The following is a 22,734-nucleotide window of genomic DNA, read 5'->3' on the forward strand; positions in this document are numbered from 1 at the left end:
AAAACTGAGGTAAGAGGTGAGTGAAAAACCACCCTGAATAAGAACCACCAGGAGCTGTGCCCCCACCACGGCACCACGGTGCCACGTTCCCAAGGCTGGAGCCACTCAACTCCTTTGTCCGGATGCGCTAAAGTAACACCGGTGTTGCCCTGTGTGCAGGGCTACCACGCGTACATCGATGCGAACCTGCCCCCCGAGAGCCCCTGCCTGTATGGGCTGCACCCCAACGCGGAGATCGGCTTCCTCACCGTCACCTCCGACAGGCTCTTCCACACCGTTCTGGAGATGCAGCCCAAGGAGTCGGACGCGGGAGGTGGCGTGGGCAGCTCCCGCGAGGAAAAGGCAAGTGGAGCTTCTGCCTCCTTACAGTAAGTGATGGCGATTCCGAGTGCAGGTGGGGAGCACAGACACTCACACAACGGATGGGGAATATGCCCTGTGGCAACAAGTGATTTCTTACCAGTGCAAGGCAGTACAGAGTGATCCCAGCTCAGTGCCTATTGCTGCAGAGCTCACAACAAATGCTGCAGTCCTGGCTCAGCAGGACATTGCTGTCCAGGTTTTATTTAAGTAACTTGGCTATCAAAAGAGCTGCAGCTCTTCAGGATCTAAGAGCAGTTAGTAAAGGAATAGAGTATTAGTAACAGAGGAGAAAGCACAGAAAAACATGCCGGCAGAACAGAAAAATCTTACTAAGGCTGTGGTCTGCTAATTGACAGCATTTCCCCTGCTCTTCCCAGGTGAAGTCAGTCCTTGATGAAATCATGGAGCGGCTGCCAGAGCCCTTCATCATGGCACAGCTCATGGCTAAAGCTGAGGAGAAGACCCCATACGTGGTGGTCGCCTTCCAGGAATGCGAAAGAATGAACTCCCTGATGCATGAGATGAGGCGCTCGCTGAAGGAGCTGGACCTGGGGCTCAAGGTACGCAGGAGGCCAAGCCCAGGAAGCCGCTCTCTCGGACGAAACATTCCCAGTTTGCAGCTGCATTTCAGACCCAGCACATCCCCCAGCTGCTGCCTTCAGCTAAAGCTGCCCCCGTGTGTCTCTTCTAAAGGGTGAGCTAACGATCACGGCCGACATGGAGGACTTGGCAAATGCACTCTTCTACGACACCGTTCCCGAGTCCTGGACCCGCTATGCCTACCCCTCTCTCCTCAGCTTAGGAGCCTGGTATGCAGACATGCTCCTGCGCATCAGGGTGAGCACCTTTCCTATGGAAGTTCAAGCTTAGAGAGCAAGCAGACACCACACAGGACCAGGGGTCACCTCCATCGGTGTACAGTGGTTGACTGCTTTATTTTTCAATATTAAGCCATTGGATTTACCTGCAGTGGCCTCTTACCCAAGAACAACAGCAGAGGTTTGAGAAGGGTTCCCCATTAGAGTATATCACCATTTCCAAAGAAAGAACATCGTTAACCCCGTCAGAGCTTTATATGCCTCAGAAGAAAAAAAATCATTCATAAAACCATCTATTTAAATGTACCTTTGCTAAAAAAATAACAGCAGCATCTCCTGCGAACCACGTGAAGGGTTCAGCTCCATTGCTGCAGAGGAGGCTGCCACTGATTCACTACTACCCACCTCCAGCCCCGTGTCCCCGGCTAGAAGATGCTAGACATTTGTGTAGGGGCCTGTGAAGCATCACCTCTGTCTGTCCCTGCTCCCAGCGCTGTTCTGCTCCTCAAAGCACACATTTCACTCTCTGCTAATTTTATTTTTCAGGAACTGGAAGTGTGGACAACAGACTTTGTGCTGCCTGCAACAGTGTGGCTGGCAGGATTCTTCAACCCCCAGTCCTTCCTCACGGCCATCATGCAGTCCATGGCCAGGAAAAATGAGTGGCCACTGGACAAGATGTGCCTCGCAGTGGACGTGACCACGAAAAACCATGAGGAGATAACAGCACCGCCCCGAGAAGGCTCCTACGTGCATGGATTGTTCATGGAAGGTAAAAGACTGCATCCTTTAGATGGCTGAGACCTGGAGAAAGGCCAGTGCAGCCTTAAAAATCCTTCAGGCTGTTGCTACTCACTGGTTTACTCCCATGTGCACAGCCCTTGGTATGCAGCAGAGCCTTGAGTCCAGGCTCACACTCTGAGTCCCGGGACACACCAGCTGAGGGCAGCACCCGCCCGGTCACAAACCAGACACTTGGGGTTTGGAAATTGAGTGTCATAAACCTGGGGACTGGGGTGGCTGAAGCTACATGGTTACTAAAGTAAATGTATTATATTGTATTTGATGTGAGAGCAAGACAAATCAGGAACCTCAGAACCTAAAATAATTCCTGCTAAAAAGCAAGGGGGAATGAGAGGGCAGTGGCAGCAGAGCACCAAAGGGGCCCATTTCACAGACAGCTTAGCATGGCTCCCACCACGGCCAAGTGCCACCCTGGGCCATGCACTGTTCATGCAAACCCATGCTGAGGGGATGAGTGGGGACAGAATTTATTTGCCATCCCACAGGTATAAGGCAAAATGCATTCATGAGTCCCAGGGAGATGAGAACATGTTCGTCCCAACCATGGCTGCAACTCCCTCCCTGACTGCTGCTACAGCAGCTCCTTCCCTCCCCCCAGCAGCTATGAGAGCACCCCACAGTGTCACAGGCAGGGCAGAGCCAGGACGCTGCCGCTGTGGTGTCATTGCAGGTGCGCGCTGGGACATCTCCTCGGGTACGATCGCAGACTCGCGGCTGAAGGAGCTGACGCCCATGATGCCAGTCATGCTCATCAGAGCCATCCCTGGGGACCGCGTGGACACCAAGAACATCTACGAATGTCCTGTCTATAAGACACGAACGCGAGGTCCCACCTACGTCTGGACCTTTAACCTGAAGACAAAAGAGAAAGCTGCTAAGTGGGTCCTTGCTGGTGTGGCTCTGCTCTTACAGAGCTGAAGTGGATCCTTTTACTTGCAAAAATAACTCAGTGTTGTGTAACTTAGGCTAAGGTTGATTGTACCAAAGTATTTTAGCAAAGTATCAATAAAGCCGTGCTGGGGCTGCTGTCATGGTGAACCTGCTCCTTCAGGACATGGGGTTTCTCCTGACGGATGCTGGGTTTCAATTGGTGGTTTCTGATAAAGTGCTGGTCGGGAGCCAGACCACTGGAGGAAACCAAACAGAACAACTGCAAGCAACTACCCCATCCCCTTCCTCCTCACAGCACTCTGTCTTCTGTACAGCACATTTTTATGGTTTCAGCCTCCCGCTCTCAGCAAGGGGGAAGCCTCCAAAATTCACATTAGCACCAAAGGTCCTCTCAGGCCTCTCCATAATTCGTGAAAGACACTCGTAACACATTGTAACATGTACATTAAAGGGGTCCCCAGAGATGGAGGGAAATATATGTAAATACAATGGGTGTGTGAACCCTCAGCATCAAGGACACAGACTGAAGTGCCAACTGCATGACCTGTGCACAGCACAGAGAGAAATCTAGGAGCAGTTCCAGGAAGCTCAGGAGGGCTCCAGTTAGTCAGTGGGTGGTTGAACAGCCAGGCACATCCAGGGCACTGTATGGAACAGACAAGGTAAAACAACTGCCCCTGTTAACCAACATCTACAGGGGAAAACAAAACAGGGATCAGATAAAAAGGTGATAATGCATTTTAAATATTCCAACATTGTTTTCTATTGAACACAATTCCTCCCCACACAACTCTGAAAGGGACATTTCAGAACTGGAAGTTTTATTCCTATGCATGGGAAATACCCTTGTAGGCTTCTCTTTCACTGACCCTTCCAGAAATTCCAGATGAAACCCGACAGAGACCTTGCACAATGATTCTAGTCAGAGGCAAGTACCTCAGAAAAGATGCCAGGTTTTTCCTCACATCATCCATATTTCCATCATGTGTACTTCCTAACTGCAGTCAGTGCAATATAAATTCCCCATAAGAATGGCAGAAAACTCACCCAAAGCAGCAACTTTTCTTCTTTCAAAAGAAATTCTTGATCAGAGGTGTTACCAGCTTCACCCACAGCTTCACGTAACGATTTGGCTGCTCAAATGTTGATGATGAGACTACACCTGAGCAGAGGTAAAGCTGCTCCTGCTCCTGTACAGGGAAAGAAACATCATCCCAGTGAATCCTAAGTGTTAAATCATGTAATGGCCTTTAGGAGGAAAAGTGAATACTCAGATAAAACTGGCCATGGCCCCTGCCAAGAAGGTGTATCATTTCTCTTCAAGCCTGCACATAAAGAGCCTCATTCCATGCAGCACAACTACACCACAGAGGGGCCAGCACAGGATCTGCCTTCGTATCTGCTGCCACAGCACATCCCCCCATGACTCTTAGTACACTCAATAATAAAACCTCAAGAATTAGCAACTTAAACTCCACAAAGAGCAAAGGCAGGAGGGTTTGCCTTGCTGTGCCCCACAGCTGCAGGAGAGCTGAGCTTCTGTTTCAGAAAGCTCCTGAGTCCCTCACTGCAATTGCCAGGAGAGGAAACCTGCCCATAGCCTTGAGACATGGTTTTGCAGCTCTTTCTAGACACAGCCCAAGCACCATGTTTCAACCGAAGGTGCAGAAGTGATTTCAACTGAATTACCAAAAACACTTTGGCTTCTCCCATGTGTACACAGTGCTGCTGGAGGAAATGAACTGTCACCATGATAATACACACTCACATCACACGTGAGAGCAGCTCTTTGATCAAAGGTAGAAGCGGTTCTCTTATCAAAAGCAGACAGGCTGAGAGGTACAGGCAAACAAAGAGCAGCCTGTAAATCTGTTCATAATCTGTTTCTCGTTAGCTAAGCTGTCACAATCAACAGAACAGGCTCTGCGCTGGGTATAAACTGAGAGTGGAGTAGGGAAGCAGTAACCAAGCAGTGGAGAGTAATACCACAAAGGTGAACCAACAACAGAAGGAAGACATGTGTGTGCCAAATCAGTCTGACTTTTGAATCTCCAAGTGCTCCAGCCAGCCCTGGTCTGAGGTCGTGCCCCATGGTCAGCCAGTGCAATGAGGTTGTCTGATCACAGGAAGAGAGACCAGTTCATTGAGGGAGCACCCAGAGACACCCAAGCCCAGAGCTCAGCAGCACTTTCCAGTGGAACTGGATGTTACATGGACAAAGTGATTTCATGGCAGCACCCCAGGAATGTATTAAGTCTTCTAAATAAAGATCACAGTACAGTAAACAAACAGCCAACCTCAAAATCAGCTTCCAGCAAATGGGAATGGTTTAAAGCCCTTTCAATGAGATCACTGCAGCACCGCCTGAGAAAATTCCTTTGTCATATTTTCATTGATTCTTCCCTTCCATTAGAAACAAGCAGAGGCAAGACATGAACTGAAATATTCGAGCAACTCTTCCAGTAATAGAATTGTTTTTGATTAGACAGACTCTGACTCATCCTGTGGAAGAGCCCTGATGCAACAGGGCAATTCCCATTGATCTTGAAGACAACTGTGCCTGCTTACGCCAGGGCTAGGCTTAACAGGATACACTTTTGAGATCCCTAAGTCACACACAGAAGAACCACACCAATTTGTTTTGAATCAGAACTCTACATGAGAAATACTTTGGACAGTCAGTTCCAGCGGAAGGTTCAGAGTCAAGACAGACAGGATTTAGAGAAGCAGCAAGTGCTGAGCAGTCCAAGTTGCCCAGTTAAAAATCATAATACTAAATAAAAAAAACCACACCAAACTGGGACACTGAGCACTAATCCACTGAAAAATGTTTGTTGTGGATGGATTTTCAGCAAAGAATGGCCACATTCCCAAGTCAGCAAGTGCCTACCTGGAGCTCAACATGAACTGAGGATGAAGTAGGTAAAGAGCAAAAGTAGCAGTAGCAAAAGTAGCAGTGCAAGCAAGATAAGAAGAAACTGGACTGTGCTAAGATACGAAATAGTGGACTGGTAGCAAATTTTAAAGGTTAAGTTCTCATAAGCTTATTGTTACTAGTTGCTGTGTGCTGCAGGAATATGTATCACAGCATAGTATACTGAGCTATTGTATATGTATTCAATCATCATACAACAAGCTATTGAACATGTATCTAATTATACTACAGTGAGCTATTGATGATGTATCCAAATATTATACAGCGAGCTATTGTAAATGTAACCGTAGTTGTGGTGTATTACAAGAAAATGTATCTGATTGTAATACAGCAAGCTATTGTAAGCCGAGGCAGAGAAACAGCATAAAAAGGATTGATACGCTATAATAAACGGCTTTGGTCTGACCCCATTGATCTCGGACTGAGTCCATAATTTTTCTGCGGCAGTTTGTGCCAAGACTGCCATATTATCATTCAAGATTATATTGCGTCATGTAATTTCATGGGCAATCCAACCAGACCAGAAACCCTCTTCTTGCAGAAGCTACACTAAAAGTCCGGCCTTTGCTCACCTCCTCAGAGCCACTCAAAAGCTAAAGGAAGGATTGGCTTTCATATTCCTACAAAGCAGTTCCCACATGCCCCAGAAACAAAACCCTCCACAAGTCCAAGATGAGCAATTCCAGGGGCCTGACCTCATACCCTCAAGCACAGTGAGACTTTGGCTGTGCCCAAACATTGGGGCTGAGGCCCAGGAACGTGCTGTGTGAGCAGCAAGGAGCAAGCACATCCTCCCTGCTTGCCATGGCTCAGCATCCAGTGCCTGAGCACTCCTGATGCTCGAGTTCACTGGGGACACATGTTCTTTCCCATTATTGTCTCCATTTCCCAGAAACAGGCACTTGCAGCAGGCATCTCATCAATAGTCACTTAACTGACAGCTCCTGAGATTTCCTCTGCTCAAGGACGTTTAGAATTATTGCAGCTGTAGGATTTTATTGCAACTGTGTCACCAGCATTCCCTGTGTGACAGGCAGCAGCACAACATCCCCGTCATCCCCCCAGGATGAGCCACTCACCTGGTGGAGCTGCTGCTGCAGAGCTTTGTTTTCGGTCACTATCGCGACCTGAGCTTCCAAGTCACGATGAACTGATCGATATCCAAAATTAGGAGAGCCAATGAGGGTGAGGCAGGGAAGATCACTTCCTGCCAGGTACAGCCAGAGGCCTGCAGGGAAAACAGGAGAGGAAAGGAAGCCTGGCAGACAAAGGATGTGACTGGGGCAGCTTCACACATGTGCTTAGAATGAGCCAAGCACATTAGATGACAGTCACCATGAAAGATCAGGACACAACAGGAGCTTCCTTGCAATGATCTTGCAAATCTTCATATGAACCTTGGAGGACCCTGGCACAGCTTGTGCTGTTCAAACATGGGTGCCCTTAGAGGGCTGCACCACACCCAGTGCCACCCTTGGGACACGTGCTCAGGAATGTACATACACTGCATGGGGGCCCCAAATAACCCAGAATAAGTCACCATCATCAAGTTACAGGTTGTTTTGCACCACAGCATATCCCAGAAATGCTGAAATGAGACAAACTGGGTTTCAGTGAAGCAAAACTGACACAGAGCACAGGGCAGGTCTGGACCAGCCCAGAGAGCAGCACGGTCAGTCACCCATTGACTGACCCCCTCCCAAAGCTGCACACGGCAGCGTATGAAGAGGCATCTCCTGCTCTGACAGGTGAATTCACATGAAATAAAGACTCGTACGAGAAGTGCAAACTATTGCACCCACTCACTTCCTGCGCAGCCACTGAAGATGAAATCACTCTTGCCAGGGTGCAGGACTCCCAAGCCCACTCACCACTGCAGCTCACACACGAATTCACCAGTGCAACAAAGGCAAGCGTGACACAACCCAGGACTCTCTTTTCCAGCACAAGATGGAAACACCACGCTGTTCTTAACACCCACTGCAGCACGGCAGGGATGCCACAGCAGAGCCAGGGCTGTTGCCCAGGAGAGCCCATACAGCCATTCCTGGGTATAAATGGACCCAAGGAGTGTTTGCTCTCCACTCAGCACAGCACAAGCACTTAGAACAGCATTGGGCACGTCCCTGATAGATGGCTTATCCCTACTGCAAGTCACACAAAGACTACAACAAAGAAACTGTGGCATAAAAACCACCTAGTCCTTAAAATAGCAGCAGGTTTCCTAACTCAACCCCAGAGCAGTTCCAAGAATGCCTTGAGTAAGACACTGCCGATTCACTGCTGGTTCCTGTAACCTCCTCCCAGCCCCCACATTGCAGTCAGCAGCATCGCTGCCACTTTCAGTTACATGTCCCAGCACAGCGCTGGCACTGGCCAAACCACAGGCACCACTGGCTCCTGCACAAGTCACCCCCCCCAGAGAGACTGGTTCTGACACGGGGGGCTTTGGGACACCCCACAAAGCAACTGAGGGGGAGCGAGACCCATCAAGTTCTGCCACCCCACTGCCACCGCCACGGTGCCCAGTGCTGGGCTCAGGGCAGCACAAGGCTCTGCCCGGTGCAGGAACATGCTCCTCGCTCCTTCGGAGCAGTCACGTGGCAGCACCAAGGCTTCAGGGTGTCTCTGACTTTACAGCCACCTGGCAGGATCTGCTCAAACAGTGACTCACCTTTCCAGAAAGGGGAAGAGCCATTTCCCAGCCACCGTTCACGAGCAGTCATACAGGTTTATCTCGTGCAAACAGGCACCTGCCCGGCACTGTCATCCCACTTGCATGGAAGGGATCTAATCGTGAGGTGTCCTGCGTCACCCCCACCAGCACGTACAGCCACACAGCACAAGATGGGTGGATGTGCAGGGAGGCTTCAGGTAGCCCCTCTCATTGCAGGGGTTTGTATTTCCCACTCCCGCAGAGCTCTGCACTGAACAAACCCAAGGACAGTCAGAACCCTGGTGGTTGTTGTGCCTGAGGACACAAAATGTTTTAAGAGGAGTTGGAGGGGTATCCTACAGGAGACAAAGGGGTGTCTTGTCTAAGCCCAAAAAGGAAGTATCAATGGGCACTATGGGCTGCTGGAGATCTCACGTCCTCTCAGCAGCCAGGCTCCATGTGCAACTGCCCTCCATCTGTCTCCAAGGTTTCCTCCTTTTCCCTCTTCCGCCCTGTACTCTCTTTCACTCACACTGGGTGACTCTTGCAGAATGAATCAAACACGCGCCAAGGGGCAGAGCGTGTCAGGGAAAGGAGCCACACGCTGATCCCTGCAGCCCTGCAAAGGCAGCACACACCTCCAACATCCCTCCTGCCAGGCACGGGACCTCCTGAACTTCCTCTCTAGAGAATACCATACACAGACAGAGCCCAAAGCACCTCTCTGGAAGGCACAGCTGCCCAAGAAGGGACTAGCTGCCACAAACACTTTGGTAGCTTGGAAAAGCAGCCCATGCCCGAGCTCAATCCACACCAAACCACAAAATCCCACTTGGAGTCAGCAGTGCCCAGCAAGGGGGGAACCTGTGAGCCACAGATCACTTCAGCATGTGCTTCCTGGAAGACAGACCACACAGGACTTCCCAGGCAGGCACCTCCTTCAGGCCCTGGACTTGAGATAAGGGTTTACTGGACAGAGTGACCGGTCTCGCTGCAGGAGGGGCACAACACTCCTTAGGAAGGTTTGTAGTTTCAACACAGAGGCAGCGAGTAACACTTGTGTGTTTTCTTGAGTGAAGAGAAAGCCTGAGCAGATTTCTCTCCCTGCCACTTCTGAACCTGCTCTGGGCAGCCCTGCAGGAAGCGGGGCACACAGAGGCATCCCCACAGTCATGAGCACTTGCCTCCTTAAATAAACAGAGGAGAACAACTTCAGAAAAGAAACAGGCCAGAGCCTGGGGGCTGCATCCTCCAGTGCCCAAATCCCACGTGCTGCAAACAATGGGGATGTCCCTCAGCACCATACGGCTGAGGAATGGGCTGAGGAATGGCTCACGGAAATTACTGCCAAGCTGGGAACTGCTTACAGGAATTGCTGTCCAAGGGGAGCACTGAACCATCACAGGAAGTGACACCGTGACACAGCCCAGAGCTCTGCTTGCAGGAGATCTGAGAAACAGAACATGGCAAAGATGTCAACTCGGCCAAGGGCTGCCTGAGCCTGAGACCAAGTCATTTTGTGAGGAGTTCCACTGGGGCACCTCCATGTGGGAAGACCCTGAGAACCTCGACAGTTATGAAGTGTCACAGGCATCAGTCTTCTCTAAACCAATAACCCTTCCATTAGACTTCCTAAGTTATTCACATCATTAAAATCTATTACTGAGCAATCAAATACCTCCTACTGCATCTAAAGTAGGAGAACGTAAGAGTCAAGGGCTGCATTTTCTGGAAGGAGAATTTGGAGACACAACCAGCAACAACCAGTTGGGGGAAACACTCATGCTCTGATCAAGGTGGCACTGAGCTTGTGAAGGCTGTACACATCTATCAAGCAGGAAAGAATCTGAGGTGTTGCAGCAGACCATGCTAGCGGTATTAATTACCTTTGTTTGTTATTAACTACATTTTTTAAGCAACATGCATTTCTCAGCAACTTCCCCTTCAGCTCCCAGCAGGCACACGGGTGCAGTTACTCACTGTGCTGCACTTTTCTGTATGCCCTGAACAGAAGGTGGTACAAATTCCTTAACACCTGTATTATCCCTGTGAAAACCTGCTGCCACGAGAACACAGCACCCAGGACCCCTAGGGAGGCACCAGCAAGTTCTCTTCCTGCTCCTGCTACAGATCGCACCCCGGGGGCCCCAGCACAGTCACCACAGTCACCAGTTACTGTGATCATAAACACGTCCAGATGCTTTCACATTAAGCCTCTCATCACCCCATGGTGACAGTAAAGTACTGTCACCATGGGACAGTTCCTGGATAATCTCTGGGTCTATATTCAAATGAGAAATCCAGAGGCAAGACATGACTTTGCATGGTTGTGCCCTGAGTGATCCAAACCTCCCAGGTTTACACAAGATGTTCAACCGCTGGATGAGTATTTTGGAGGTCAAGTCCAGACCCAGCACTCAGCCATCTCCTCACCAGTTGCACAATCCAAGTATGCACAAGCCTCAAACACCTCTGAACTAATCTTCCTGGGGAAGGACATCTTACCTTTGGCATGGAAAGTCCACCCGGCCCTCGAGTACTCCTGCAGCTGGACCCTCTCCTGCTGGTGGAGGTAGCAGACCTCACTGTAGAACTGGTGTTCTATGTAAACGTAGGCAGCAGGGATGGCACCTGCCACCCCTTTGGCACCAAAAAACCCATTCACCTCCGGTGAGGCCAGGAGGATCCGATACTCAGCCCTCGTGCCCAAGATGAGGTCCATGTACGCTTGGGTCAGGTTGAAGTAGCCAGTGGTGAGGTATATCCTGGCGTCCCGCTCAGCCTCTGTCAGCAGCGTCTCCGTGACCACCTCATCTATTTGAATCCCAAAAGGTTTCATTTGAATTAAGGGATAGATCCAGGTGTCGGGTTCTGGTTTCAGATCCCTGGATGCTTGAGAGCCCTTCTGGGATAACAAGGAGCTGCCTTGCTGGCTGCTGTGGAAAGTCTTTGCATGAAGGAGCTCTTGCCGGGTCCTGGCAGAGTTGATCACCTCCATGACCTTCCGATTTGCTATCTCACAGTAAGCCACCTTGTCCCCTGCAGGAAAAACACATGACACTGGGTTTCAGACCTAAAGGTACAGACCTACATATCACCTATCATGTAGCAGGAAAAACTACTGATGGGACACCAACATGAGAATATAAAGGAGCTAACACAGAGACCGCACAACTTTCCTCCCCAAGTCTCAAAAACAGATGAAAGTTTCACATTATGTACACACAGAACATCTGGCATTTTACAGCTATTAGTATCAAAACCAGAAAGAACCTCTCAAGGAATTTAAGTTCTTGTTTAAGGTCATCAGCAGAATTACAAACAAGCAATGAGACAGGTACAGGGCCAGTTCTCTCCTCTGCCAGGTGATCTGGTGACAGCCACTGTGCTAGGAACACCCCAAAAGACCCAATCTCAGAACTGGAGCAAACCTGATTCCAGCAATGGGTGTCACAGAAATGGGACACCCTTGAGCCTGGTAACAATGGTCAGACACCCAGCAACCTGCCAATGGATGGAGTTCAACATCCATCAGCTCCAACTGTCACCCCCCTCCTCTGGACCATACCCTCCAACCAGGTAAGAGAACTCCCTCCTACCCTGGTAGGGGTGCACCATCCCCTCCATCATCTGCACTGAATCATCTCGCTGCAATTGCAGGGACACGTCTCCAATTGCATCCACCAGCTCCGTGAAGAAGTCTGCGATCTCAGGAGAGTCCTGCAGGAGAACATAGCGGTCCTGGCGATTGGTGAAGTACAAATCACTCAGGTTTGCACTAGGAGAGAAAAAGAAGAGTTGAGTTCCAGAACTGAGCATAGGCCTGTGATCCTGAACACCTCGGCCCATCACAGATTTCACTCTGAACATAACTTAAATACAAACTGGCCATTTCCTTTTGAATCTTGAGAAACCTTTCTCTTTCCCTTTTGAGAAAGACTCTCTTACACATGAAAATCTCATGTGGCAGAGCTGCGGTTGCTCTTCCATCTCAGAAGAGCATTGCTACAATGACTATGGAACGGCCAGAGGCAGCTATGACGCTCAGACAGTGCTGGCAGCATGCACACCTTGCCTCAACACCTCAGCTAAACGAAGCATGGAAGGGCCTGAAGAGGCAGGACTCACCCGCTGAGGATCACATTATCATCAAAGAGATAGACCTTGATGTGCTGCAGTCCAATGGTCTCATTAAAGCGCTCTGGAATCAGGAGCCTGAGCAGCCCACGCAGATTTGGGGTGTGGAAGAGGGACACACGGACTTGCTCGGGAAATCGCTGCAGCAATGGAATCAGCATCGTCCGGGAATTCTTCCGACCTGGGAGACAAGGGGAGTTTCACAGAGAGGATCTCATCAGCCAGGGGATACCTCATGGCACCACAGCTGGTCACAGCATGAGCACCCAGTTCATCTGCTGGCCCTCAGAGCACCCAGCTCATCTGCTGGCCCTCAACTTGTCTCCATTTCTTCCCTTTCCATTTTATTTCTTTTTCAGTCACTTTCACTTGCACTAGGTCAGTTCTGAAACCCACACTCAGACCTGCACCTTCACTGAGAAAGGGTCCTGGAAACACCACTGAGCAGGTCTGACACCTTCCAAGTTTCTTGATCAAGCCACAACTTGCACAAGTAACACTTGCCAGAAAGAGGCACCACAAGGGTGTACAGCTACTTCTGACAATTTCCACTTTCTTTTAGAAATGAAAATATAAGAGAGCATGTTGGATAAGGGCAAGTGCACTGACAAGTGAACTAAGCAAAAAAGCACAAGCTTCACAGAGCAGAGTTCTGTCATTCTTGCTCCAACCACCTCTTTCAGAAGAAAAGCTGCTCAACTTGAAGATCTTCTGGGCATAAGTAGTTCCTGGTACACAAAAGGCCACTTTTGAGAGGTGTATGATTTAAGCAAGTAGGTCCAACTGGTCAAGACAAACTCTCTCTGAAAAAGCAGTCTACGCAGCCTAACTGTACACTAAGCCTCTGAAGAAAGAAAGCATTGTAACACCTACCCCGAGATCCTCTGGTGTAGTCCAGAAGAATGGAAACTCTGAGGTCAGACGATCCCTTTGCTTGGAAGGATTTCTCCAGTGTTTCTTCTAAGCAATCCACCTGCAGAGAGACATTTCTCTGGTTACAGAAAGCAAATAAAGCTTTATAAAGAAAGCACGCAGCAGCCAGGAGGCTGGTGGCCATGAAAGCTTCCACACCCTGCTAAGAGTCTTTCCCACTCATGCAAATCACTGCTAGTTTAGACTCTGCATCTCTCAGACTGGCACCCTATTCTGTCAGCCTAAAGCAATACATGAAAGGGCATCGATTTTGCATGTGCACATTCTTGAGCCTCTGAAGAGCAATTAATATTAGCAGAAAAATTCCCACCATCATTCCCGAAACACAGGATTTGCAATATCAAGGAGAAACCCTGGAGCGACTCACAAACGGTGCAGAGGCAGCTTCATCCCTTAACTGCAAGGCTGCTTGTCACATGCAAACTCACATCTTGTGTACAAGCCCAGACAAAGCCAGGCAAAGCCCTGGGCAGCCCTTTGTCCACCTTTATCCTGCTGTGGAATCTTCATTCTAGCATGAGAAACCGGCCAAGGTCAGGCTTCTGCCTTAAAGGGCTCACAAATAACACTTTTGTTTCCAGGGGAAAGAACAGGAAACGGAAAAGGTAAACAACATGAAGCAAAGCTGACCTCTGTCTTGAATGCACAGAGCTGCTGCTGCACTTCGGGGGCAGAACACACATCAACTTTGTGTTCAAGAGAAATGTCCAGAAAAACCCTTTACCCCTGATCCCAGTTCCACAAACCTCCTATGGACACTCACAGTAGCTTCTGACAGGCTGGAAAATTCAGGCTAGTTATCCTGTGAGGAAGCTCCATGGCTCTATACTAGGCCTCAAACAGAAACTACATGCAAAAACAACCTCCCTTCCAAATTCCTCCCTCTCCACCCCAAATGCAGCCAGGAACCCTACGAAACTCTCTGGGAGAGGAGAATCCCTGTATCAAAGTTTTCAGGACTTTACGAGCTCACAAACTGCTCCTCACACACAGCTCTTCCACCACAGGAGCGGGATGCTTGTCACAAAGGCAAACACTTCCCTTCAGTCACTTTCTCCCCTTCCTAAACCCCTTCCACACTCACCAGCTCCTGCTCAAGGAGCCCTGTTCCCAGGTAGAGTGAAGCCATCACCACTCGCTGCTTGGCTGATTTTATCTGTACCTGGGAACAGCAGAACATAAGTTAAGGGTCATCCTTGGTCTTGTGACCACAAGTTGCTGTGATTCAGGGCACAGGAGAGCTGCAACTTGGAACCCACAACCTACCTTCAAGAGTTCATAGAATTCAGCTGGGGATGAAAGCACCTTGATATGTGAGCTGGAGATTCCAAACTCTGGAACCAGATTCCCAATCCACTGGAACCTGTGTGCTCCTTCTGGACAGAGGGAACAAGGTGGGGCTGTGATCACAGGAACAGAAGGGGTGAGCAATGGGGCTAGGAGAAGCCATGATGATCTGTGGAAAGAAAGATGGGGAAATTCTTTACATGGAGCCTTCGCTTCCCACAATTAGCCTCCAAGCAGGGAAAGAAAGAGCTGCAACCAGGGCCAGCACAGGACGGCAAGAACACCATTTCCCTTCCTTAACCCCAGCTGAACTCTGAAAGTTCCTCAACAAAATGAAAAAATGCCTCAACCCCTCACATGTATCCAAAAAGAAAGATCCACAACACAAGAAGTGTCTGGCACAAGTCCCAGCAAAAGCAATGAAGTCACAGCACCAGAAGGACCAGGTGATCAAGTGCGTTTCAACAGGTACAAGCCAATAACCACAACTGAGGAACACAGGGCAGCCTGTATAAGGACGCTGCCTGCACTCTGCACAAGGACTAAAAGAGGGTCAAGACTTCCACACACTTCAAAGGAACCGTAAGGGAAACAGCAGGAAGCTCATTCTTTAAAAAGGAATTTCAGAAGAAATTTGATTCATCTGAAGTCACTTTGGGAAGAAACCAACTTACTGCCAACAGTCACGCTGATGGGGGTGGGGGGCAGGGAAAGAAGCACAAGGCATCTTGTCTTCTCTGGAGGCTTTGTGCATGCAAATTCATCAAGTCACACAACAAGCCCTGGCAGGAGGCTGCCCACATGACAAAGCCACATTTCAACACAATTAGCAGCAGCAACTCCCATGAGATGCGGGAATCAGTGAGCAAGGGACTGAACTAGAGACACACTCTGGCCTGCAGGTCCTACTGGCAGGAGTGAGACAGAACCACGCTGCTGGTCTCACCCAGAGGAAGGCTGGATCCTTAGGACCAACAGGCAGCCACCATCCCGTGACCCATCCCCATGTGCCTGCCCCACCACACACCACAAAGAGACTCGCTTACGACCTTTACCAGAATTTGTTACGAGGAACTCTTAGGTTTTACCACAATCCAAAGCCAAAATGACCTCAGATTCCAGGAAGATGATTTCACTCTTTTGCTTCACGATAAAACACTGGATCTTCACAAGGTTTCTGAACACCCTTATGCAGAAGCCACAGTTGGCAGTTGTGTTTCCTGGAAAATCCACTACTTTGTCACTGACTATTCATCACATCAGAAATCTGAGTCAATCCCTGCAAGAATTCCTAGGATGGTGGTTTTCAATGGATCATGTGGACCAGGCTCAGACTTGACACCCACCAGCTGTACAGTTACCAACAGGCTGCTAAAGCAATGGAAATGTTCCACTAATGAGGTCAAAAAGGAGAATCAAAGCAGAAAGAAAATACAAGAAAGACTGGTTTCAGTACATAAATATTTTCTTTATAATCCCACTCGTACATCCTGGCCACGTGCACTTCCAGAAGCCAGTGGCTGAGAAGCCATTCTCTAGAAACGATTCCAAGAAGCCATTTCCAAGAAGCCAAAGAGCATGAAAACCATGAGTGGCAGTGCCCGCGCGTGGTCTGTGCTCCAGAGAGAGCCCCTTCCTGGCTGCTGCCGGTACAACCCGTGAGTGCCACCAGCACCGTTCGTTTTGAGCCTCCAGATTAACCCAACACATGCATGATACCCACTAACTCTGCACTCAAGAGTTTTATTGCCTCCTCACTCTTTGATCTTTTAATCCAACACTGGCATTTCAGACCTTATTCAGTGCTGAAGGCCTGAGGCTTTTATAATTAGCCCAGAAATCAGTATTTTGCTGCAGCCAACAGTAACAATGCGACAGCAACCACCTGCCAAAGCAGCAGCTTCTACCCACCCATCACTGAACTCGTGACGACCCAAACACCACAGGATCCTTCCAGCTGAACACACCCCACAGCCAGGAACCCTGTAACACTATGAAGAAATCACCAAAATTCCACACTTCAACAAACCAGCTTTCAGAGAAACAGAAATGGGGGTGGGGGGAGCCCTTCCCACGTACTCCTCACCACCGAGTTAACTGGGAAGAGAAAACGGAACTACAAGAAACCACCTCGAATCTTTTCTGTGTCAATGTTGACCCTAAATATAAATGAGGGATTTTTTGTGTGTGTTCTATTTTTAAAAGTTGTGGTTTTGGTTCTGAGACTCATGATGGAGCTGAAACACTCCTTCGGTGCAAAACCTCATCTGCAGAACCAACGGTGAAGTGAAACTGCAGGATTCGGTGCTGTCCTTTCACCACACAGACGTTACTGCACCGGGGAACCTGCAGATCGCGTGTCTGAGCTCAGATGTCTCATTCCAGGGCTCAGGCCAGTAACCGATCTACATTAAAAACACCAACGAAACCAAAAGAGAAGCTTGGTAAGAATTTCCTTGGCTTAACAAGAACATCTGGCAGAACATGGGATGAGACAGCAGCAAGGAGCAGAGAGCAGCAGCATGAAGACGTGCTGTGATGCGAGAGGCTGCCCCTGCAGAATGGGTTTAAAAACCCAAACCAAAACACATAACATCTGTCCAGCACTCTCTTACCAGTACAGTGCAAAGTAATGCCTGAAGACTGGGGGAAAAGGCTGGTTTCTGAGCTTTAAAAACTCCAAAGCATTTTGTTTGATCATTTCTGAAGCCAGGATGTGGTTCTACAGAAAAACAATCCCCTCTCGGTATTTAACGTTTTGCTTTTAGCATGACCTGTGCTGAGCCCCACAGAAAGAGGCACAAAACTAAGGCAGCGGCCAACAGGAGAGCAGAAGCAGCTCAGGGGAGATGGAATGATAGAATGATGGTGAGAACACCCCGTGTGCGTGCTTGACAGCTCACCTGCTCCAGCACAACGGTGGCTGCACAGGGAGCGCGGTCCCGGCTCCCCTCACCTCTCTCGCTCAGGCGCAGCCGCAGCGCAGCCGGGCCGAGCCCTGCTCCCACCTCTCTCTCCCTTAGGGCAGGCGGGGGGATCTCGCCTTCCACGGGCAAACCCCAACCCGGGCACAGCCAAACCCCTGCAGTCCCGTGGCGGAGGCTGAGCAGCGCTTGTTGAGAGCCGCGGGGGAACTGAGGCCGCTGCAAGCGAGCAGAGAGCGCAAAGCGCAGCGGCAGGAACGGAACGGGACCGACCCGGCAGGGACAGGAGAAGCGGCGGGTGGGGGGCAACGCTCCCGGGTAACGCAGAACCGGCGCCGGGGGCGCTCAGCGCGGTCCTTACCTGCGAGCACGGCGGTCGCGGCCGCGGGACAGGCGATCCGAGAGGCGGCCGAGCAGCGCGGCCAGGCCCAGGCGGCCCCGCGGCAGCCAGGCCGAGAGCCGCCGCCACAGCGCCGCACCCCCCGCCGCCGCCATCAGCCCCGCGACGCTTCCGCTTCCGGCCGCTACTATGGCGACGTGCCGTCACGCGCTTCCGCTTCCGGCGGCCGCTGCTGCCGCCCGCCCCCCCCGCCGCCATTCAGCGCAGGGCCCCGAGCGGCGGGAGGGGCCGCAGCCGAGGACTGGGGAAGGCCCGGCCGGGGCTCGCTGTCCGGGCCCTCCCTGCCCTCGCAAGGCGCGTCCCGAGCCCCGCGCCAGCCGTGACCGCCGTCGCGGCAGTGTCAGCCCCTCCGGTCACCCACAGCCACCCGTGCCCACGCGACTCCTTCCCGCGGCCGAGCCCCTCGCCTGGGCCGGGTCCGTGCCCGTGTCCGGGTCCGGGTCCGGGTCCGTGCCCGTGCCCGTGCCCGTGCCCGTGCCCAGCGGAGCCCCGCGGTCCCGCTCGCAGCCCCGCTGCGGGGAGCCCGGAGCCACCGCCCCGGCTGGAGCGTCCCGCCCGTCCCTGCACGCGCGCCCCGCGGCCGCAGGCAGAGCTCCAGAGCTCGTCCGCGTCCCGGCCCCTCTGGTTCACCGCAGCCTCACTTCCCAGAAGTGCGCGCCTGGAGTTTATCCCTGACCGGCAGCGCCGGCTCCTCCAGGGCAAATTAAACTGTGTGAAACCGGCGGACAAAGCCGGGGCTGTTTCCCGGGTCCACACCGACAATCACCAAACGAAAATGCAGCGAAACCAGGTGGGGATGGCGGCCCTGGTGCCCCCAGTACCGCTCGCTGCTGCCCTGCCAGGCCCGGGCACCGCAGCGGGGTGCAGAAATCCCTTCGGGACAGAGCCCGCTGCACCGCGGCATTGGGCAAGGGCCGGCAGGGCTGTGGCTGCTCGCCCCCTGCGGATGGGCGCCTGGGCCCCTGTCCTCTGCCGCGGCGGGTGCCAAAGAGCCGAACGTACGGAGCACCCAAGGGCTCCCGGAGCTAGCACTGCCCCCAGCTGCCGGGCACAGGCACCACTGGGGCTACCTCCACCATCCCACAGCCCTCGAGGGCCACAGCTGCCCGGGAGCAAGTCTTCAGGCGGGTGGCCGTCTCCTGGAAGCCCCTGGCACGGCATCGGGGGAGGATCTGCCCCTTATTGTCCCCTTGTGTCAGTAGGGGGGGGGGGTGGGGGGTATTTCGCAGTGCTCCCCTAGGAAGCGCAGCGCTGCTGGCAGCAGCTTGGCACCTTGACACAAAGGCCAGCAATGTGCTGATGCCAGAACCGGTGCACCCCGTCAACCGGGTCCAAACCATCACTGCCTGATCGGGTGCCAAATGGGGGTGCCCCCAAAGACGCGGGGGTGGCTTTGCGGTGCCCTCCCTGGGCCCCGGCATCCCCGGGCCCCAGCTGCAACCGCCCTGCCGGGGGGGGGCAGGGCTCGGGGCAGCCCGTCCCGGCCGGCCACGGGAGAGGAGGGCGCGGAGCGCGGGGGGGCCATGGCCAGGACTCTCCTCTTCTTAGAAGGAAAGAGCGTGGAGGGGAGCGGGAGGGGGCGGCCTCGCTGCCCGGAATGGGCCGGCGGTGGCTGGCGGCGCGCCGAGGCGGGCCGGGCCGGGCGGGGCGGCGGGAGGGCGCCGGGGAGCGTTACAAGAAGCCGCGCAGTTCCAGGAACCCGAGGGCGGGCTCTGCGCCCCCTATAAGAGGCCTCCCCGGGCGGCCCTGGCAGCTCCGCCGCCGTCTGCCGCCGCGCACGGGCCACGCCGTCCACCGCCGAGACCGGCCCCGGCACCCGAGCCCCAGGTACAGCGCTGCCCGCGGCGGGAGGGACGGGACGGGGACAAGCACCGGGAGGGGGCCGTGGGGCCGGTGTGTCCTGCGGGGAGGGATAGCCCCGTACCGGGAATGCCGGTGCCCCCCCCGTCAGGGGCGACAGCCGGGAAGTGGTGATGTCGGTGCTCCCCAGAGAGCGGGATAGCCGGGAATGCCGGTGCCCCGGGAGGGTGGTAGCGGAGGACTTGGGGCGCAGTGACCCTGGAGCGGGTGTTAGCCGGGGGTACCGGTGCCCTGGGAAGGTGATAGCCGAGGACCGGTGGCACGGTGACCCCCGGAGGGGGGGAACCGGGCATGCCCTGGAAGGGCAGTAGCCGGAGGATGGTGCTGCCTGGGAGGGTGATAGCCGGGGATACCGGTGCCCCGGGAGGGCGACAGAGAGGGTCCAGAGCTGCCGGTGCGTCCCTGTGAGCGAGGTAGACGGGGACCGGCAGAAGCGGTGCTCCCCGGCGAGGCGATGCCGGTGCCCTGCGGGGAAGGGGAATACGGGAGCCCGGCGCTGCCGGTGCTCCCGCGAAGGGAACGGGGATCCGGGGGTGCAGAGGCTCAGCGTTATCTCTGCTGCAGGTGATGGTGTAGCAGCGGCTGCTCCCGGCAGCAGCACCCCGAGCACGCAAAGCTGGCTCCCTGCGCCATGGTCACCCACAGCAAGTTCCCCGCCGCCGGGATGAGCCGCCCCCTCGACACCAGCCTGCGCCTCAAGACGTTCAGCTCCAAGAGCGAGTACCAGCTGGTGGTGAACACCGTGCGCAAGCTGCAGGAGAGCGGCTTCTACTGGAGCACGGTGACGGGAGGCGAGGCCAACCTGCTGCTGAGCACTGAGCCTGCCGGCACCTTCCTCATCAGGGACAGCTCAGACCAGAGGCACTTCTTCACCCTCAGCGTCAAGACAGAGTCGGGCACCAAGAACCTGCGCATCCAGTGCGAGGGTGGCAGCTTCTCCTTGCAGAGCGACCCCCGCAGCAGCCAACCCGTGCCCCGCTTCGACTGCGTGCTCAAGCTGGTGCATCACTACATGCCTCCCGTGCCCGAGCAGCCGGGGGGGGCCCTGCACCCCAAGCGCACCTACTACATCTACTCGGGTGGCGAGAAGATCCCTCTGGTGCTGAGCCGCCCGCTCTCCTCCAGCGTCTCCACCCTTCAGCACCTCTGCCGCAAGACTGTCAACGGGCACCTGGACTCCTACGAGAAGATGACTCAGCTGCCGGCTCCCATCAAGGAGTTCCTGGACCAGTACGATGCCCCTCTCTAAGGGGCTGGTGGAGCGAGATCGCATGCTACAAGCACAAGAGCAGGGGACAGGCACAACGCCTCATGGGACACGGCAAGCCTCTCCCTCTGTGGAGGAAAGGAGGGACTGGGGTGAGCCTTGGTGCTGGGGGATACCCCCCCCCCCCCCGAGGAAGTGCGACACCCCCTCTCCATGGAGAAGGAGACTGCTCTGGTCAGAGTGTGGATGTTACAGTGTGCCCAGCGTGGAGGCTGACTCTGTCGGCGAAGCCCCCACGGACTTGGGCAGCCAGGACGGCACCTGCCGTATGGAGGGACAGGCGCCCCGGCAGCCACATCCCCCTTGGGGTGTCCTGGCAAGAGCTCCCCTCTGCCACCAGAGCAGGGAACGCACTGGATCCTGCGAGTGCCTCATCGCTTTTCCTCGGTTTTAAGGGGAAAGTGTTTTTTGCCCATACTGTACTTTACCTCCTGCTGCCTCCTCGTGAGTGGAAGCTCCTTTCACACCAGGCCCCAGACTTGGAGGTTGCTGCCTTTTTTCCCCTCTTTGCCATTTTCCAGGGCACTAAGCCTTAATATTCTCCCTGCCCCGTGGGTCACTGCACATCAGTTGGTGATGCTGTGAGATAACAGTCCTGGTGATGTGCCGAAAAAACGTAGGGGAAATGGTGAGTCCTGAGGCTGCTGAGTCCCACGGAGCACCCCGGGCCCCACCGCTGCTGCCGGACCGTTACTGCACCCACCTCTGCCCGGCTGCTCCAGAGGCACTGCTTCCCATGGGAGGAGCCCCTGGAGTGCATCGTCTCACAAGTGCTTTTCTGTGTCCGCCTGGAGAAGTGGTTGGGTTTTTCTGGCTTTTTTTTACTTTATTTTTTGAACCGAAGGGATGTTTACAGGCCAACGTGAATCACTGTCTTTTATAAAGATTCCATCTTCACCTCCAGCCTCGAGGGCTGAGCAAAACCATGCTTGAAAATTCAACCAAAACAAAACTCAGATGAAACTTTGCACATATTTATATTTATATTCAGAAAGGAAACGTTTCCATAATTTATAATAAAGAGCACTATTTTTTAATGAAAATCCTCAGATCTGGCTCGTTTCCTCCCTTGTGCCCTGAGGCCACTCGGGCCCACCCAGGGTCACCCACCTCCCTACTGGCCTCTGCCCTCGCTGCCGCCAGGATGGTGTTTACACCACGTCAGCACCGGCTTCCTGGAGCCACTGGTGCGGGGTGATCCTGCGGTGACTCAGGCGTGGTGCATCAGTGCTGCTCAGGTACAGCTCAGCCTCGCACAGCTGGGTCCACTCGGGGCTCCAGGAACGTGGTTCAGCCACAAACTGTCCCTGGACTGTGGGACGCAGCCCATGGCCCCGGGCGTGGAGGAGCAGAGCTGGTGGCCAAGGCTGGCCGCTGGCACAGCCCCAAGTGCAGCGCTGGCTCTGCAGCACTTCCCTCCTGCCCCCAGCCCAGTCTGGGGAGGGGAAGGTGGAGGTGG

At 53.3% G+C, this 22,734-nt stretch overlaps 4 protein-coding genes across 6 annotated transcripts in view; 2 read left to right on the top strand and 2 right to left on the bottom strand.

Annotated features, from left to right (window-relative positions):
- DNAH17 (dynein axonemal heavy chain 17) overlaps positions 1 to 2,903 on the top strand; it is a 33,117-nt gene extending 30,214 nt beyond the window's left edge. For both annotated transcript variants that reach the window (XM_061479821.1, XM_061479822.1), the window contains exons 76-80: positions 160 to 342; positions 741 to 923; positions 1,057 to 1,200; positions 1,728 to 1,953; positions 2,656 to 2,903. In XM_061479821.1, the coding sequence (XP_061335805.1) occupies positions 160 to 342; positions 741 to 923; positions 1,057 to 1,200; positions 1,728 to 1,953; positions 2,656 to 2,903 (984 nt within the window). The remainder of the gene's footprint in view (positions 1 to 159; positions 343 to 740; positions 924 to 1,056; positions 1,201 to 1,727; positions 1,954 to 2,655) is intronic.
- ARL16 (ADP ribosylation factor like GTPase 16) overlaps positions 1 to 22,734 on the bottom strand; it is a 252,529-nt gene that overhangs the window by 192,831 nt on the left and 36,964 nt on the right. The gene's annotated exons all lie outside the window — the stretch shown is intronic.
- Positions 1,265 to 18,243, bottom strand: PGS1 (phosphatidylglycerophosphate synthase 1). Of its 2 annotated transcripts, none has more exons than XM_061479827.1 (10): positions 18,110 to 18,243; positions 14,804 to 14,993; positions 14,622 to 14,699; positions 13,478 to 13,577; positions 12,596 to 12,785; positions 12,067 to 12,245; positions 10,973 to 11,506; positions 6,891 to 7,039; positions 3,924 to 4,066; positions 1,265 to 2,837 (listed from the first exon to the last, which is right to left on the bottom strand). In XM_061479827.1, exons 1-9 carry the CDS (start codon positions 18,241 to 18,243, stop codon positions 3,947 to 3,949), a joined length of 1,674 nt encoding a protein of 557 aa, XP_061335811.1. In that variant the 3' UTR covers positions 1,265 to 2,837; positions 3,924 to 3,946. The 2 variants fall into 2 exon arrangements, with proteins under 2 accessions (XP_061335811.1, XP_061335812.1); XM_061479828.1 differs by lacking the exon at positions 1,265 to 2,837 and adding an exon at positions 2,915 to 3,520.
- On the top strand, positions 19,829 to 22,318 carry SOCS3 (suppressor of cytokine signaling 3). Its single transcript, XM_061479862.1, has 2 exons — positions 19,829 to 19,975; positions 20,573 to 22,318. Exon 2 carries the CDS (start codon positions 20,640 to 20,642, stop codon positions 21,255 to 21,257), a length of 618 nt encoding a protein of 205 aa, XP_061335846.1. The 5' UTR covers positions 19,829 to 19,975; positions 20,573 to 20,639; the 3' UTR covers positions 21,258 to 22,318.

Source organism: Pezoporus flaviventris, unplaced genomic scaffold (genome assembly GCF_033815535.1).
Source record: "Pezoporus flaviventris isolate CSIRO_AGI_PZ_B2104156 unplaced genomic scaffold, CSIRO_AGI_Pfla_v1 ptg000158l, whole genome shotgun sequence".
NCBI classification, from domain to species: domain Eukaryota; kingdom Metazoa; phylum Chordata; class Aves; order Psittaciformes; family Psittacidae; genus Pezoporus; species Pezoporus flaviventris.

Coding starts and splice junctions, on each gene's coding strand:
- SOCS3 (XM_061479862.1), top strand. CDS start 20,640: ATGGTCACCCACAGCAAGTTCCCCGCCGCCGGGATGAGCCGCCCCCTC.
- PGS1 (XM_061479827.1), bottom strand. CDS start 18,243: ATGGCGGCGGCGGGGGGTGCGGCGCTGTGGCGGCGGCTCTCGGCCTGG. Junction 7,040..10,972: donor GTGGACTTTCCATGCCAAAG/GTAAGATGTCCT, acceptor TTTTCCCTGCAG/GCCTCTGGCTGTACCTGGCA. Junction 4,067..6,890: donor TGCAGCAGCAGCTCCACCAG/GTGAGTGGCTCA, acceptor TTCCCTGTACAG/GAGCAGGAGCAGCTTTACCT.